At 49.9% G+C, this 17,263-nt stretch overlaps 1 protein-coding gene across 1 annotated transcript; it reads right to left on the reverse strand.

The window, feature by feature from the left end:
- Positions 1 to 1,261: 1,261 nt before the first annotated feature.
- Positions 1,262 to 17,106, reverse strand: LOC134416514 (coiled-coil domain-containing protein 25-like). Its single transcript, XM_063153226.1, has 9 exons — positions 16,913 to 17,106; positions 14,620 to 14,667; positions 13,990 to 14,029; positions 10,714 to 10,765; positions 9,945 to 10,020; positions 8,270 to 8,373; positions 5,315 to 5,517; positions 3,487 to 3,532; positions 1,262 to 1,495 (listed from the first exon to the last, which is right to left on the reverse strand). Exons 1-9 carry the CDS (start codon positions 16,935 to 16,937, stop codon positions 1,466 to 1,468), a joined length of 624 nt encoding a protein of 207 aa, XP_063009296.1. The 5' UTR covers positions 16,938 to 17,106; the 3' UTR covers positions 1,262 to 1,465.
- Between the last annotated feature and the right edge of the window lie 157 nt (positions 17,107 to 17,263).

Below are 17,263 nucleotides of genomic sequence, written 5' to 3' on the forward strand. Positions count from 1 at the left end.
CTTAATCCCAGTTTTAGGGTGACCCCAATCCCGGTTTTAGGGGATCCCAAACCCTGGTTTTAGGGGATCCCATCCTCCCTTCCCTCATCCCGGGCTGGGATTCCCAAATCCCAAATTTCGGGGTTCCCATTCCCCTTTCCCTCATCCCGGGCCGGCATTCCCCAATCCCAGCTTTGGAAGGTCCCAAATCCAGAATTTAGGGGACCCCAAATCTCGGCTTTGGGGGGAATCCCAAAATCCAGGCGCGGCCGCTGGGAAAACGGCGGGGAGGGGGGATTTGGGATTTGTGGGAATTCTGGGAGGGAATTTCTGGGAATTTTGGGGGGGGATTTGGAGCATTTTGTAATTTCAAGAAATTTAGGGGAATTTTTGGGGATTTGGGGGAGGGGGATTTGAGGGGGCTGAGACCGGGAATTCATGGCAGGGATGGGATCGGGCTGGGATCATCCCGGTGGGATCTGGGGGAATTTGGGGAGGATTTGGGGGCGTTTCTGCGGGATTTTGGGGAATCTGGGGGGAATTTTGGGAAATCTTGGGGAATTTGGAGGGGCTGAGCCCCAGGAGGGGTTGGGATCCTCCTGACGGGATTTGGAGGGAATTTGGGGAGCATTTTGGGGGGGATTTTGGGGGATTTGGGGGGTGAACTTGAGCCCTGGGAAGGGTTGGGATCGTCCCAATGGAATTTCGGGAGAATTTGGGGGATCTGAGCCCTGGGAAACGCTGGGATCATCCCAACGGGATCTGGGGGGAATTCTGGGGGGGGGCTGACCCCGAGGACGTGCCAAGAACATCCCCACGGGATTTTCGGGCAATCGGGGAGGATTTGGGGGAATTCCCTATTATTCTGGATTGCCCCCCATTTTCCCCACTTTTTTCCTGTTTTTTTTTACACTTTTTCCCCCATTTTCCCCCGGTTTTTCCCAGTTTCCCTCTGTTTTTCCCATTATTGCCAGTCTCCCTTCATTTTTCCTCCTTTTCCAGTTTTTCTCAGTTTTTCCCTGTTTACCCCCTTTTCCCCATTTTTTCCCTATTTCTCCCCCATTTTTCCCAGTTTTTCTCTGTTCTTCCCATTTCCCTCACCTTTTCCTGGTTTTTCCCAGTTTTTCTGAGTTTTCCCCCAGTTTTTCCCTATTTTCCACTTTTTCTTCCCATTTTTCCCCTATTTCCCCCCCATTTTTCCAGGTTTTCCCTGGTTTTTCCCAGTTTTCCCCATATTTTTTCCCAATTTCCCCAAATCTGAAGAATTCCAGAGGCGGCCCCGGCCGATCCCAGCCTTTGTTCCTTCGTCGGCTCCGACATTCCCGGGAATTCCCCCCAAAGTCCGGGAGCGCTCCCGAGGTCCCCGAGGGGCCGGAGCCCGAGTTCCTGTTCCTGGGATTTCCATTTTCCTGGGAATTTCCATTTTCCTGGGAATTTCCATTTTCCTGGGAATTCCGGAAGGATCCTCCCGGGGCCGGAGGGATCCTCACATGAAATCATCGGAGTCGTTCCCGTCCTGCGGGGAGAGAGGGAATTTGGGAATTGGGAATGTGGGAATGTGGGAATTTGGGATTTTGGGAACTGGGAATGGGAGAATGGGGGGGATGGAGGAATAGGAATGGAGAATTTGGGAATGGGAATGTGGGATTGGGGAATTTGGGAATTGGGAATGGGGGAATTCGGAATGGGAGAATTGGGAATGGAAACTGGGAATGGGAACTGGGAATTGGGAACTGGGAATTGGGAACTGGGAATTGGGAACTGGGAATTGGGAACTGGGAATGTGGGAACTGGGAATGTGGGATGTGGGAACTGGGAATGTGTGAACAGGATTGGGAGTTTGGGAATGTGGGAATTTGGGAATGAGAACTGGGAATGGGGGAATGTGGGATTTGGGAATGAGAATTGGGAATGGGGGAATGTGGGATTTGGGAATGGGAAAGGGAATTGGGAATGGGGGAATGTGGGATTTGGGAATGGGAATTGGGAATGGGGGAATTCCCATGGCGACACTTTGGGGTCTGGAGCTCTGGGAATTCTCGTCATTCCCATTCTCATTATTCTCAATCCCACCATTCCCAATCCCATTCCCATTATTCCCAGTATTCCCAATCCCATTATTCCCATTGTTCCCATTCCCATGATCTCCACTCCCATTATTCCCATAATTCCCATTCTTCCCATTATTCTGAATCCCATGATTCCCAATCCCATTATTTCCATCATTCCCATCCCCATTCCCAGTCCCATCTCCATGATTCCCATATTTCCCATTATTCCCAGTCCCATCCCCATTATTCCTCCTATTCCCATCTCATTCCCAATCCCATTATTCACAATCCTGTTATTCCCATCCCATTTCTCCAATCATTCTCATTATTCCCAATCCTAATCCCACTCCCATTATTCCTATCCCCATTATTCTCACTATTCCCAATCCCATTCCCATTATTCCCATTCCCATTATTCCCAATCCCATTCTCATTATTCCAATTATTCCCAATCCCATTTCCCCCACTATTCCCATTAATCCCATCATTCCCATTCTTCTCAATCCCATTATTTCCATTTTTCCCATTCCCATTATCGCCAATCCCATTTATCCCATTCCCATTAATCGCCTAATTGCCATAATTCCCATTCCAATTATTCCCAATCCCATTTATCCCATTATTCCCATTCCCATCGTTCCCATTATTCAAATCACATTCCCATTATTCCCATTCCCATTCCAATCCCATTCCCATTATTCCCATTCCAATTATTCCCAATCCCATTTATCCCATTCCTCCCATTTTTCCCATTCCCATTAATCTCATCATTCCCACCATTGCCATTATTCCCAATCCTGTTATTCCCATTTGCATTCCCATTCCTCCCATTTTTCCCAATTCCATTCCCAATCCAATTATTCCCAATCCCATTATTCCAAATCTCATTATTCCCTTTCCCATTCCATTCCCAGTCCCATCATTCCCAATCCCATTATTTCCATTCCCATCTTTCCCATTATTCCCAATCCCATTCCCATTCATCTCATTATTCCTATTATTCCCATTCCAATTACTCCCAATCCCATTATTCCCATAATTCCCATTAATCCCATCATTCCCAATCCCGTTATTCCCATTCCCATCATTCCAATCCCATTCCTATTATTCCCACTATTCAAATAACATTCCCATTATTCCAAATCTCGTTATTCCCATTCCAATCCCATTCCCATCTTTCCCGTTATTCCCATTCCTCCCATTATTCCCAATTCCATTCCCATCATTCCCATTCCAATTATTCCCAATCCCATTTTTCCCATTATTCCCAATCCCATTATTCCAAATCTCATTATTCCCTTTCCCATTCCAGTCCCATTCCCATGATTCCCAAATTTCCCATCATTCCCATTCCTCTCAATCCCATTGACCCGGGTATTCCCATATCTCCCATCACTCCCATTTTCCCCGTCCCTTTCCCGAGGAATTCCCGGAATTCCGGGGGCTCCCTGCTCACCTGGTTGGAGGACATGTTCTCGGCCTTCATCAGGGACGAGTAGCTCCTGCAGGGACAATTCCCACAATTATTCCGGAATTCCAAGGGAATTCCCACTGAAAACCCGGAGAGGATCCCAGAATTCCCAAGGGTTTTCCCTCTGGAATTCCGCCCCTCGTCAATTATCCCGCAATTCCTTTTTCCTGAGGTTTTGCTCTGGGATCTCCCAGCTGGAAATTCCCGGATTTGGGATCCCAATCCCAGATTTCCCAGCCTGGATCCTGGGAAATTCCCGGATTTCCTTCAATCCCAGATTTTGTGGAGCTCAGGGAAGCTCCCGAGGGAATCCTGGGAATCCCAAATCCCTGGGGCAATTCCAGAGAGAATTCCAGAGAGAATCCCAGAGGCAGCTGGGGCACCTCTAAAGGGAATTCCAGAGAAAATTCCAGGAGCAACTCCAGAGGAAATTCCAGGGAAATTCCAAAAGGAATTCCAGAGGGAATTCCAGGGGCATCCAGGGGCAATTCCAAACGGAATTCCAGAGAGAATTCCACAGCAATTCCAAAGGCAATTCCAAAGGTACTCCAGAGGCAATTCCAGAGGCATCTGAGGGAATTCCAGAGGGAATTCCAAAAGGAATTAGCACAATTCCAAAGGGAATTCCAGAGGAAACGGGGGCAGTTCCAGAGGTGATTCCAGAGGCAGTTCCGGGCTCTCTCCCCCGGCATTCCCAGTCCCCACTCCAGGACTGAAGCCGGGATTCTCCTTGGAAAACCCCCAGGAGCTCTGATCCCGGAATTCCCACCAAACGTTCCTGGCACTCCCACTAAACATTGGTAAATACTTCCACTAAACCTTCCTGGAATTCCCACCAGACATTCCCACCACTCCTGGCACTCCTAGCATTCCCGGCATTCCCACCTGAGCTCCTCCATCTCCTTTTTCCAGCGTGCGGTGCCACCACCAAACATTCCCACCAAACATTCCCAGCATTCCCAACAAACATTCCCAACACACATTCTGACCAAACACTGCTGTCAAACATTCCCGGAATTCCCAACAGTCATTCCCAATATTTCCAGCATTCCCAGAATTCCCACCTGAGCTCCTCCATCTCCTTTTTCCGGCGCTGCTCCTCTTGCTGCTCCCGCCGCTGCTCCTGCAGCTCCATCCGGCGCCGCGTTCCCAATAAACATTCCCAACGTTCTGACCAAACATTCCCAACGTTCTCACCAGACATTCCCACCACTCCTGGCATTCCCAGAATTCCAGCATTCATTCCCACCTGAGCTCCTCCATCTCCTTTTTCCGACGCCGCTCCTGCAGCTCCATCCGGCGCCACCACCAAACATTCCCAGCATTCCCAACAAACATTCCCAACACACATTCTGACCAAACACTGCTATCAAACATTCCCGGAATTCCCAATAACCATTCCCAGTATTTCCAGCATTCCCAGAATTCCGGGAATTCCCACCTGAGCTCCTCCATCTCCTTTTTCCGGAGCTGTTCCTCGCGCTGCTCCTGCAGCTCCATCCGTCGCCGTCACCAAACATTCCCAACAAACATTCCCACCAAACATTCCCACATTCACACCAGGCATTTCCGGAATTCCCAATAACCATTCCCAATATTTCCAGCATTCCTGGAATTCCCACCTGAGCTCCTCCATCTCCTTTTTCCGGCGCTGTTCCTCGCGCTGCTCCTGCAGCTCCATCCGTCGCCGTCACCAAACATTCCCAACAAACATTCCCACCAAACATTCCCAACATTCACACCAGACATTTCCGGAATTCCCAATAACCATTCCCAGTATTTCCAGCACTCCCAGAATTCCGGGAATTCCCACCTGAGCTCCTCCATCTCCTTTTTCCGGCGCTGCTCCTCGCGCTGCTCCCGCCGCTGCTCCTGCAGCTCCATGCGGCGCCGCCCCCGCTCCTCCCGGTCCCGGCATTCCCGCTCGGCCGCCAGGTCCGGGAAGCGCTCCACGCGCGTCCGCTCCAGCCGCCGCAGCTGCTCCGCCCCGCGCCGCTCCACCGTCACCGAGCGCACCTGCAGCAAAGGGGTTAGACCGGGATTAAACAGGGCCTTAGACTAGGATTAAATCGGGGGTTGAACTGGGATTAAAGCAGGGGTTAAACTGGGAATGAAACCGGGGATTAAACCAGGGTTTAATGGGGGTGCGCTGCTCCGCCCCGCGCCGCTCCACCGTCACCGAGCGCACCTGCAGCAAAGTGGTTAGACCGGGATTAAACCGGGCTTAGACCGGGATTAAATCCGGGGTTAAATTGGGGATTGAACCGGGGTCAAACTAGGAATGAAACCGGGGATTAAACCAGGGTTTAATGGGGGTGCGCTGCTCCGTCCCACCCTGCTCCACCGTCACAGAACGCACCTGGAATCGGGGTTAGACTGGGCTTAAACAGGGCTTAAACTGGGATTGAACTGGGCTTAAACTGGGGATTGAACCAGAGTTAAACTGGGACTGAACCGGGGTCAAACTGGGAATGAAACCGGGGATTAAACCCGGGTTTAATGGGGGTGCGCTGCTCCGCCCCACGCTGCTCCACTGTCACCAAACGGACCTGGAATCGGGGTTAGACCGGGATTAAACCGGGGTTAGACCGGCATTTAAACTGGGATTGAACTGGGACTGAACCGGGGTTACACTGGGATTGAACCGGGCTTAAACTGGGATTAAACCGGGATTAAAGTGGGAATTGGGATTGCACTGCTCCACCATCATGGACCACACCTGGGAAACAGGAATTAAACCAAGAGTTAAACCGAGAATTGAACTGGGAATTAAAGCGGGAATTTAACGGGGAATTGGGGCTGTTCCCAACAGGTGACGTGTCCCGGTGCTGCGCTCTGCTGGCGATGGCGGGAATTGTGGGGAAACCGGGAACGTGGAATATTCCCAATGGGAAAAACCTCCCAGTCCTGGTTTGTGTTGGGAATTGTGGGGAAAATCGGGAATGCAGAATGTTCCCAGTGTTCCCATTCCTGGATTCCCGAGGTTCCCATTCCCAGATTCCAAAAGATCATTCCCACATTCCCACTGTTCCCATTCCCACTGTTCCCATTCCCATGTTCCCATTCCCAGTTCCCACTGCTCCCATTGTTTCCATTGCCAGATTCCCAATGACCATTCCCAAATTCCTCAGGTTCCTATTCCCAACTTGATTCCCGAGGTTCCCCATTCCCAATTCCCGCTGTTCCCATTCCCACATTCCCATTCCCATTCCCACTCCCACATTCCTCTGTTCCCAAATTCCCACATTTATTCCCATTCCCATGTCCCTCACCTCCTTGTGCTGGTGGAAGCTGATCTGTTCCCACTCCCATTCCCACTTCCAATTCCCGCTGTTCCCATTCCCACATTCTCATTCCCATTCCCACTCCCACATTCCTTTGTTCCCAAATTCCCACATTTATTCCCATTCCCATGTCCCTCACCTCCTTGTGGTCAGGGACATAGGAATGGGAATAAATTGGTGGAAGCTGATCTGTTCCCACTCCCATTCCCATTTCCAATTCCCACTGTTCCCATTCCCACATTCCCAGATTTATTCCCATATCCATTCCTGTGTCTCTCATGCCCTTGTGCTGGTGGAAGCCAATCTGCTCCCATTCCCAATCCCTGCTTTTCCCATTCCCCCATTCTTGTTGGTCCCATTCCCACATTCTCAAATTCCCAGATTCATTCCGGAATTCCCAGATTTATCCCCAGATTTATTCCCATCTCTCACGTCCTTGTGCTGGTGGAAGCCTACGTGTTCCCATTCCCATTTACACGTTCCCAGATTTTTTATTCCCATTCCCGCCCCTCACTCACGTCCCTGTTGCAGTAGAGGCCGATCTGTTCCCGTTCCCAAATTCCCAGATTTCCCGTGTCTGTCTCATGTCCTTGTGCCGGTGGAAGGTGATCTGATCCCATTCCCATATTCCCATTCCCAGATTCATTCCCAAACTCCCAGATTTATTCCCCTCTCTCACTCACATCCTTGCTGCAGTGGAACCCGATCTGTTCCCATTCCCAATCCCCAGATTTATTCCCAAATTCCCAGATTATTCCCAGATTTATCCCATCACTCACATCCTTGCTGCGGTGGAAGCCGATCTGTTCCCATTCCCATTCCCAAATTCCCAGATTATTCCCAGATTTATCCATTCCCTCACTCATGTCGTTGCTGCAGTGGAAGCCGATCTGATCCCATTCCCATTTCCTATTCCCATTCCCACATTCCCAGATTATTCCCATTCCCCTCACTCACATCCTTGCTGTGGTGGAAGCCGATCTGATCCCATTCCCAAATTCCCAGATTTATTGCCAAATTCCCAGATTTATTCCCAGATTATTCCCATTCCCATCACTCACATCCTTGCTGCGGTGGAAGCCGACCTGACCCCATTCCCAAATTCCCAATCCCAAATTCCTGGATTTATCCCCTCACTCACGTCCTTGCTGCAGTGGAAGCCGATCTGATCCCATTCCCACATTCCCAAATTCCCAATCCCAAATTCCCAGATTTCCCATTCCCAGATTTATCCCATCACTCACGTCCTTGCTGCGGTGGAAGGCGATCTGATCCCATTCCCAAATTCCCAATCCCAAATTCCCAGATTTATCCCCTCACTCACGTCCTTGCTGCGGTGGAAGCCGATCTGACCCCATTCCCAAATTCCCAATCCCAAATTCCCGGATTTATCCCCTCACTCACGTCCTTGCTGCGGTGGAAGCCGATCTGACCCCATTCCCAAATTCCCAATCCCAAATTCCCGGATTTATCCCCTCACTCACGTCCTTGCTGCGGTGGAAGCCGATCTGCCCCACGTCCATGTCGGGCGTTTTGCGCAGGTTGCTCCAGGGCGTGTAAACCACGGTCACCGAGCTCAGCTTGCAGCCTGGAAACGGGGTGAAAACGGGCAAAAAAGGGCAAAAACAGGATAAAACAGTTAAAAGTGGGGCAACCCACCGTCACCGAGCTCAGCTCGCAGCCTGGAAACGAAACGGGGCGAAAAAGGGCAAAAACAGTAAAAAAATGGATAAAATCGGATAAACCACGGTCACCGAGCTCAGCTTGCAGCCTAAAAATGGGGAGAAAACGGGCAAAAAAGGGCAAAAATTGATAAAAATGGGGTAAAATGGGGTAAACCACGGTCACCGAGCTCAGCTCGCAGCCTGGAACCGAAACGGGGCGAAAAAGGGCAAAAACAGTAAAAAAAAATGGATAAAATCGGATAAACCATGGTCACCGAGCTCAGCTTGCAGCCTGCGGGAAATGGGGGAAAAATAGGGGAAAATGGGCAAAAATGGCATTAAACGGGATAAAATGGGGTAACCACCATCATCGAGCTCAGCTTGCAGCCTGAAAACGGGGCAAAAACGGGGGGAAATGGGAAAAAACAGGATAAAAATGGATAAAAACGGATAAACCATGGTCGCTGAGCTCAGTTTGCAGCCTGAGGGAAACGGGGTGAAAATGGAGGAAAATGGGGGAAAATGGATAAAAGCAGATAAACCACGGTCACTGAACTCAGCTTGCAGCCTGAAAATGGGGTGAAAATGGGGGAAAATGGGAAAAATGATCAAAAATGGGGTAAACCATGGTCACCGAGCTCAGCTTGCAGCCTGGAACCGAAACGGGGCGAAAAAGGGCAAAAACAGTAAAAAAATGGATAAAATCGGATAAACCACGGTCACCGAGCTCAGCTTGCAGCCTGCGGGAAATGGGGGAAAAATAGGAGAAAATGGGCAAAAATGGCATTAAACGGGATAAAATGGGGTAACCACCATCATCGAGCTCAGCTTGCAGCCTGAAAACGGGGCAGAAACGGGGGGAAATGGGAAAAAACAGGATAAAAATGGATAAAAACGAATAAACCACGGTCACTGAGCTCAGGTTGCAGCCTGCGGCAAACGGGGTGAAAATGGGGGAAAATGGGCAAAAACGGATAAACCACGGTCACTGAACTCAGCTTGCAGCCTGGAAATGGGGCGAAAATGGGCAAAAATGGGAAAAATGATCAAAAATGGGGTAAACCACGGCCACCGAGCTCAGCTTGCAGCCTGGAAATGGGGCAAAACCAGGCAAAAATGGGATTAAAACAGCTAAAAATGGGATCAGCTTGCAGCCTGCAGAAAATGGGGTGAAAAAAGGCAAAAATGGGAAAAAAATGGGGAAAAATAACCAGAGAAAGTTCAGGTTTTCCTGGAGTTCTCCCAGGATTTCCTGGGATTTCTCAGGGTTTTGCCTGGATTTTCTGGGGTTATCCCAAGATTTTCTGGGGTTTTCTGGAATTTCCCAGTGGATTTCTCAGGATTTCCTGAGGTTTTTTTCTGGGATTTCCCAATGTTTTTCCCAGGATTTCGTGTTTTTTGGTTTTTTTTTTTCCTGGGATTTCCCATTTTTCTCCCATTTTTCTCTTATTTTTTCCCATTTTTCCCATTTCTTTTCCCATTTTTTCCCGGGTACCTTGGATGCTGTTGGCCTTCACCAGGTGGGCGCAGTCGCTCAGCACCTCCTTGGGGATGTCGTCCATGGTCTGGCCCTGCGGGGAATTCCCAAATTCCAAAATTCCCAAATTTCCAACTCATCCCATTTTTACATCCCCTTTTCCCCAGGTTTCCAGAAAATATCCCAACATTTCCCAAGAAATATCCCAATTTTCCCAAGAGTTTTCCTGATTCTCCCAAGGTTTTTCCCGAGGTTTCCCCTGGGACATCCTGGCTTTTCGTGTGGTTTTCCAGGGTGTATCCAACTTTTCCCAAGATTTTTCCCATTTTTCCCAAGGTTTCACGAGGAATATCCCCGTTTTTCCAAAGGTTTTTCCCAAGTTTTCCTTGGGGATAATCCCTCTTCTTCCAGGGTTTTTCCCTGATTTTCCTGAGGTTTTTCCTGAGGTTTTTCCCAAGATTTTTCCCTGAGTTTATTCTGTATTTTTCCTGAGTTTTTCCCACTGTTTTCCCCGTGGTTTCCTAGGGGACATCCAGGTTTTCCCGAGATTTTTCCCAAGTTCTTCCCAAGGTTTCCCCAATGTTTTCCCAAGGCTTTTCCAAGGTTTATCCTGTGGTTTCCCAGAGGATATCCCGATTTTCCCAAGGTTTTTGCAAAGTTATCCCAAGGTTTTCCCGCCGTTTTTCCCAAGGTTTCCCCGAGTTTTTCCTGAGATTTTTCCCAAGTTTTTCCTGAGGTTTCCCCGAGGTTTTCCCAGGATTTTCCCCAAGGTTCTCCCTGGAATTACCTGGTGCAGCCGCAGGTAGACGTGGGCTGAGGAGAGTTTGTCCACATGGAACCTGCGGGAACAGCAGGAAAACTGATCCAGGAATTCCGGGAATTCTGGGAATTGCAACCCAGAAATTGCAGGAATTGCAACCTGGGAATTCTGAGCCGGCAATTCTGGGAATTCCAGCCTGGAGCCAGCCTGGGAATTCTGAGCCGGCAATTCCAGGAATTCCAGCCCGGAGCCAGCCCGGGAATTCCCGATCCCAAATCCATGGGAATCCAGGATCATCCCCACAGGGAACGGGGCCTTGGGGGGAGAATTCCTGGGAATCCTGAGGAATTCTGGTCATGGGGACTGGGGAAAATGGGAGAAAAGTTGGGAATGAAGGAGGATCCAGGGGAAAAACGGGATCAGGGGAACAAATGGAGTCAGGGGGGAAATGGGATCCAGGGGAAATCCAATGGGATCCAGGGGAGCAAATGGGATCAAGGGCAACAAACAGGATCCAGGGAAAAATATGGGATCCAGGGAAACCAATGGGATTTGGGAAAACAAACAGGATCCACAGAACACACGGGATCCGGGGAAATCCACTGGGATGCAGGGGAACAAACGGGACCCAAATGGGAAGAAATGGGATCCAGGGGAACAAACGGGATCAGGGAAACAAATGGGATTTGGGAAAACAAACAGGATCCAAACAGGATCAGGGGGAAATGGGATCCAGGGGAACAAATGGGATTTGGGAAAATAAACAGGATCCAAACAGGATCAGGGGGAAATGGGATCCAGGGGAACAAACGGGATCAGGGAAACAAATGGGATTTGGGAAAATAAACAGGATCCAAAGAGGATCAGGGGAAAATGGGATCCAGGGGAACAAACGGGATCCCAATGGGATCCACGGGAACAAACAGGATCCAGGGAAAAATGAGGTGCAAACGAGATTGGGGAAACAAACGGGATCCAGGGGGAAATGGGATCCAGAGGGACAAACGGGATCCAAATGGGATCGGGGAAACAAATGGGATCCGGGGAACAGAGGGGATCGGGGGGAAATGGGATCCAGGGGAACAAATGGGATCCAGGGAAATCCAATGGGATCCAGGGAAATCCAATGGGATCCAGGGGGACAAACAGGATCCAGGGAAATCCAATGGGATCCAGGGAAATCCAATGGGATCCAGGGAAATCCAATGGGATCCAGGGAAATCCAATGGGATGCAGGGGGACAAACAGGATCCAGGGAAAATGGGATCCAAATGGGATCAGGGAAACAAACGGGATCCGGGGAACAGAGGGGATCAGGGGGAAGCGGGATCCAGGGGAACAAATGGGATCCGGGGAAATCCAATGGGATCCAAACAGGAGCAAGGAAACAAACGGGATCCAGGGGAACAACCAGGATCCAAATGGGATCCAGGGAACAAACGGGATCAGAGGAACAAAAAGGATCCAGGGGACAAATGGGATCAGGGAAAAATGGGATTCAAATGGGATGAGGGAAAAATGGGATCCAGGGGACAAACGGGATCAGGGAAACAAATGGGATCCAGGGGAATCCAATGGGATCCAAATGGGACACGGGACAAACGGGATCCAGGGGAACAAATGGGATCCACAGGAACAAACAGGATCCAGATGGGATCAGGGAAACAAATGGGATCCAGGGGACAAACAAGATCCAGGGAAATCCTGTGGGATCCAGGGAAAAAACAGAATCCAAGGAAAAATGGGATCCAGGGCAAAAACGGGATCAGGGAAACAAATGGGATCCAGGAGAATCCAATGGGATCCAAATGAGACCCAGGGGACAAACGGGATCCAGGGGAACAAATGGGATCCAGGGGAATCCAATGGGATCCAAATGGGACCGAGGGGACAAATGGGATCCAGGGGAACAAATGGGATTTGGGAAAACAAACAGGATCCAGATGGGATCAGGGAAACAAATGGGATCCAGGGGGCAAACAAGATCCAGGGAAATCCTGTGGGATCCAGGGAAAAAACAGAATCCAGGGAAAAATGGGATCCAAATGGGATCAGGGGAAAATGGGATCCAGGGGAACAAATGGGGTCCAAATGGGATCAGGGAAAAACAGGATCCAGGGAAAAATGGGACCCAAACAGGACCAAGGAAACAAACAGGATCCAGGGGAATCCAATGGGATCCAGGGGAACAAGCGAGATCCAAAGGAACAAACAGGATCAGGATCAGAGGAACAAAAAGGATCCAGGGGACAAACGGGATCCAGGGAAAACCATTGGGATCCAGGGGAACAAATGGGATCCAAATGAGATCCAGGGGAACAAACAGGATCCAGGGGAAATGGCATCCAGGGAAATCCAATGGGATCCAGATGGGATCAGAGGAACAAGGGGGATCAAGGGGGAAACAGGATCCAGGGGAAAAATGGGATCTGGGAAAACAAACAGGATCCAGATGGGATCAGGGAAGCAAATGGGAGCCAGGGAACAAACAGGATCGAGGGGAAAATGGGATTCAAATGGGATCAGGGAAAAATGAGATCCAGGGGGAAAAATGGGATCCGGGGAAATGGGATCCAAGGGAACAAATGGGATCAAGGGGAACAAAAAGGATTCAGGAAACAAAAGGAAACAGGGAAAAATGGGATCCAGGGGAATCCAGTGGGATCGGGGAAACAAACAGGACCCAAATGGGATCCATGGGAAGAAATGGGATCCAGAAAAACAATTGGGATCCATGGGAAGAAATGGGATCCAGGGGAATCCAGGATCCAGGGAAACAATTGGAATCTAAGGGAACAAACGGGATCCATGGGAACAAACGGGATCCAAATGGGATCCACGGGAACAAATGGGATCCAGAAAAACAATTGGGATCCATGGGAAGAAATGGGATCCAAGGGAATCCAGGATCCAGGGAAACAATTGCAATCTAAGGGAACCAACAGGATCCAGGGAAATCCTGTGGGATCCAGGGAAAAAACAGAATCCAGGGAAAAATGGGATCCAAATGGCATCAGGGGAAAATGGGATCAGGGGAATCCAGGATCCAGGGAAACAATTGGAATCTAAGGGAACCAACAGGATCCATGGGAACAAACGGGATCCAAACGGGATCCAGGGGAATCCAGGATCCAGGGAAACAATTGGAATCTAAGGGAACAAACGGGATCCATGGGAACAAACGGGATCCAAATGGGATCCAGGGGAATCCAGGACCCCTGATCCCCCCACCCCCAGCCCCTGCAGCCCCCCCAGATCCCCATTCCCAATTTCCCGGTGGAATTCCGGGATCCCGGCGCTCACCAGACGTCCTCGGGCCACCCGTACTTGATCAGGTCCTCGTCTGCGGGAACAGGAATGGGATCAGCCCCAAATCCGGGATTCCAACCCAAATCCCAGGATTCCCACCCCAAATCCAGGGATTCCAACCCAAATCCCAGTATTCCCACCCCAAATCCAGCCCTAAATTCCCAGATTCCAGCCCCAAATCCTGCCACAAATCCCAGAACTGTAACCCCAAATCCAGCCTGAAAATCCCACCCTAAATCCAGGAATTCCCACCCCAAGTCCCAGGACTCCTATCCCAAAATCCCAGAATCCCGATCCCAAATCCTGGGATTCCCACTCCAAATCCCAGGATTCCCATCCCAAAACCAGCCACAAAATTCCCCCCCTCAAAAAAAATCCCTGAAATTCTGAAAATAGACCTTGAAATTCCCCCAAAAACTCCTGAAATAATTCCCCAAAACAATTCCAGAAATTCCCAAAATGATCCACAAAGTCCTCCAAGAAATCCCAAATTAATTCCTGCGATTCCCAAAATTTCCCCCCAAAAACTCAAAAATTTCCCAGAGAATTTTCAAAACTCAAAAAACAATCCCCAGAATTCCCAGAATTCCCAAAAATTCCCGGAATTCCCGGCGGGTCACTCACTCTCGTACTTGTCCTTGCCCATGTAGATGGTGTAGACGGCGGCAGCGGCTGCGGGAAAACCAGGAATGGATTCGTGAAAACGGGGAATGGATCCATGGGAAATCCGGGGAAACCCCGGGAATGGATTCATGAAAAATGGGAATGGATCCATGGGAAACCCAGAAGGGATCCATGGAAAACCCACAAATCGGTCCATAAAAACTGGAATGGATCCATGGAAAACTTGGGAAAAACCTGGGAGAAACCTGGGAATGGATCTGTGGAAAACCCAGGAATGGATCCATAGAAAACACGGGAATGGATTAATGGAAAACCCGGGAATGGACCAATGAAAACTATGGAATGGATCCATGGAAAACTCAGGAACTGATCTATGGAGAAGCCCAGGAATGGATCCACAAAAAACCCAGAATGGATGTGTGGAAACCTGGGAATGGACCCATGGGAAATCCGGGATTGGATCCATGGAAAACCTGGGGATGGATGAATGAAAACCACGGAATGGATACATGGAAAACCCAGGGAAAACCCAGGAATGGATCCATGGAAAACCTGGGAATGGATCCATGGGAAATCTGGGACTGGATCCATGGAAAACCTGGGGATGGATGAATGAAAACCACGGAATGGATCCATGGAAAACCCAGGGAAAACCCAGGAATACATCCATGGAAAACCTGGGAATGGACCCATGGGAAATACGGGATTGGATCCATGGAAAACCTGGGGACAGATGAATGAAAACCACGGAATGGATCCATGGAAAACCCAGGAAAAACCCAGGAATGGATCCATGGAAAACCTGGGAATGGATCCATGGAGAACCCAGGAATGGATCCACGGAAACCTGGGGAAAAACTCCAGAATGGTTCCATGGAAAACCCGGGATGGCTCCATGGGAAACTGGGATTGGATTGATGCAAAACCCGGAATGGATCCATGGAGAAGTGGGAGTGGATCCATGGAAACCTGGGAAAAAGCCGGGAATGGGTCCATGGGAAACTCAGGAATGGATTAATGGAAATCAGGAAAGGATCAATGGAAAACCCAGGTATGGATCAGTGGAAAACCAGGGAATGGATCCATGGGAACCCCCATGGAAAACCAGGAACGGATCCATGGAAAACCTGAAATGGATCTATGGAAACTAGAAATGGATCCATGGAAAACTGGGAATGGATCCATGGAAAATCTTGGGATTGGATCAATGGAAATCGGGAATGGATCAACGGAAACCGAGGAATGGATCCAAGGAAAACCTGGGAATAACCTGGGAACGGATCTAAGCAAAACCTGGGAATGGATCCATGAAAAACCCAGGACTGGACCCATGGAAAACCCAGGAAAAACCCAGGAAAGGATCCATGGAAAACCCAGGAATGGATTAATGGGAAACCCGGGGAAAAGCCGGGATTGGATCCATGGAACACCCAGGAATGGATCAATAAAAAACATGGAATGGATCCATGGAAACCAGGGAACAGAGCCATGGAAAACCTGGGACTGGATCTTTGGAAACTCGGGATTGGATCCTTAGAAACCCCCATGGAAAACGATCCAGGAACGGATCCATGAAAAACTCAGGAAAAAACCCCAAAATCCAGCAGAATTTCTGGATTCCTGGGAATTCTCTCCTGGGAATTTTTTTCCCAGGTTTTTTGGGGAGCCCAAATTCCCTCCCTGGGCTTTTCCAGGGAAATCTGGGAATTCCTGTGGGGTTGGATGCCTGGGAATTCCGGCACATTCCGGCTGGAATTCTCAAAATTCCCAAATTCCTCCCAAAATTCCCAAATTCCACCCTGCTCCTGCCTTTTATTTTGGAATAGTTGCATCATAAAATTCCCAAAATCCCAAAAAATCCTCATGGGAAAGTGGGAATTGAAAATAGTCCCGGATTGGGCTGGGAAATGCAGGAAAAATGCAGGAAAAATGAAGGAAAAGTCCTGGAAAACTGCAGGAAAATCCAGGAAAAGTCACCCCCTGAAATTCGGCACCAAATTGGGAATTCAAGGAGAATTCCCGGATTTTGCGGAGCCATTCCCGGTTTTCCCCGGGAATTCCCGGCAGGAACACTCCCGGGATTTGTTTTCCCGCGGGAATTCCGGAACTCGTGGGAAAATCCCGTGGGAAAACCTCGGGGAAAGGAGAAATCCCGGGAACTGCGGGGATTCCGGGGGGGCTGCAGGCAAAGGGCGGGAATTGGAGAGCAGGGCGGGAATTGCAGCGGGAATTGGCGGGAAAGGGGGATTGGGGCGGGGATTCCCCGAGAATTCCCGGGAATTCCCTCTCTCACCGTTGGAGGTGAAGTAGAACACCATGGCTGCGGCGGCGCTGATCCCGCTGCTCCCGGCGCTCCCGGTTATCCCGGGTTTATCCCGGTTTTCCCGCTTTATCCCGTTTTTATCCCGGTTTTTCCCGGGCCCGTCCCGGGGCTCCGCCGCCTCCTCCGCAGGGAAGGCCCGGCAGGGAAGGGGCCGTGCGTAATGACATCAGAGCTGCGTGCGGAAAATGCGCATGCGCAGAGCAGATATGGAGTGCTCGGTAACGAAAGCTGCGCGTGTGCGGGCGGCCATGACACTGTACGGAAATCCCACTGCGCGTGCGCACACTGGCCATGATGCCGTTCATAAACGTCACTGCGCAT

This window comes from Melospiza melodia, chromosome 3 (assembly GCF_035770615.1).
Source record: "Melospiza melodia melodia isolate bMelMel2 chromosome 3, bMelMel2.pri, whole genome shotgun sequence".
Classification (NCBI taxonomy): domain Eukaryota; kingdom Metazoa; phylum Chordata; class Aves; order Passeriformes; family Passerellidae; genus Melospiza; species Melospiza melodia.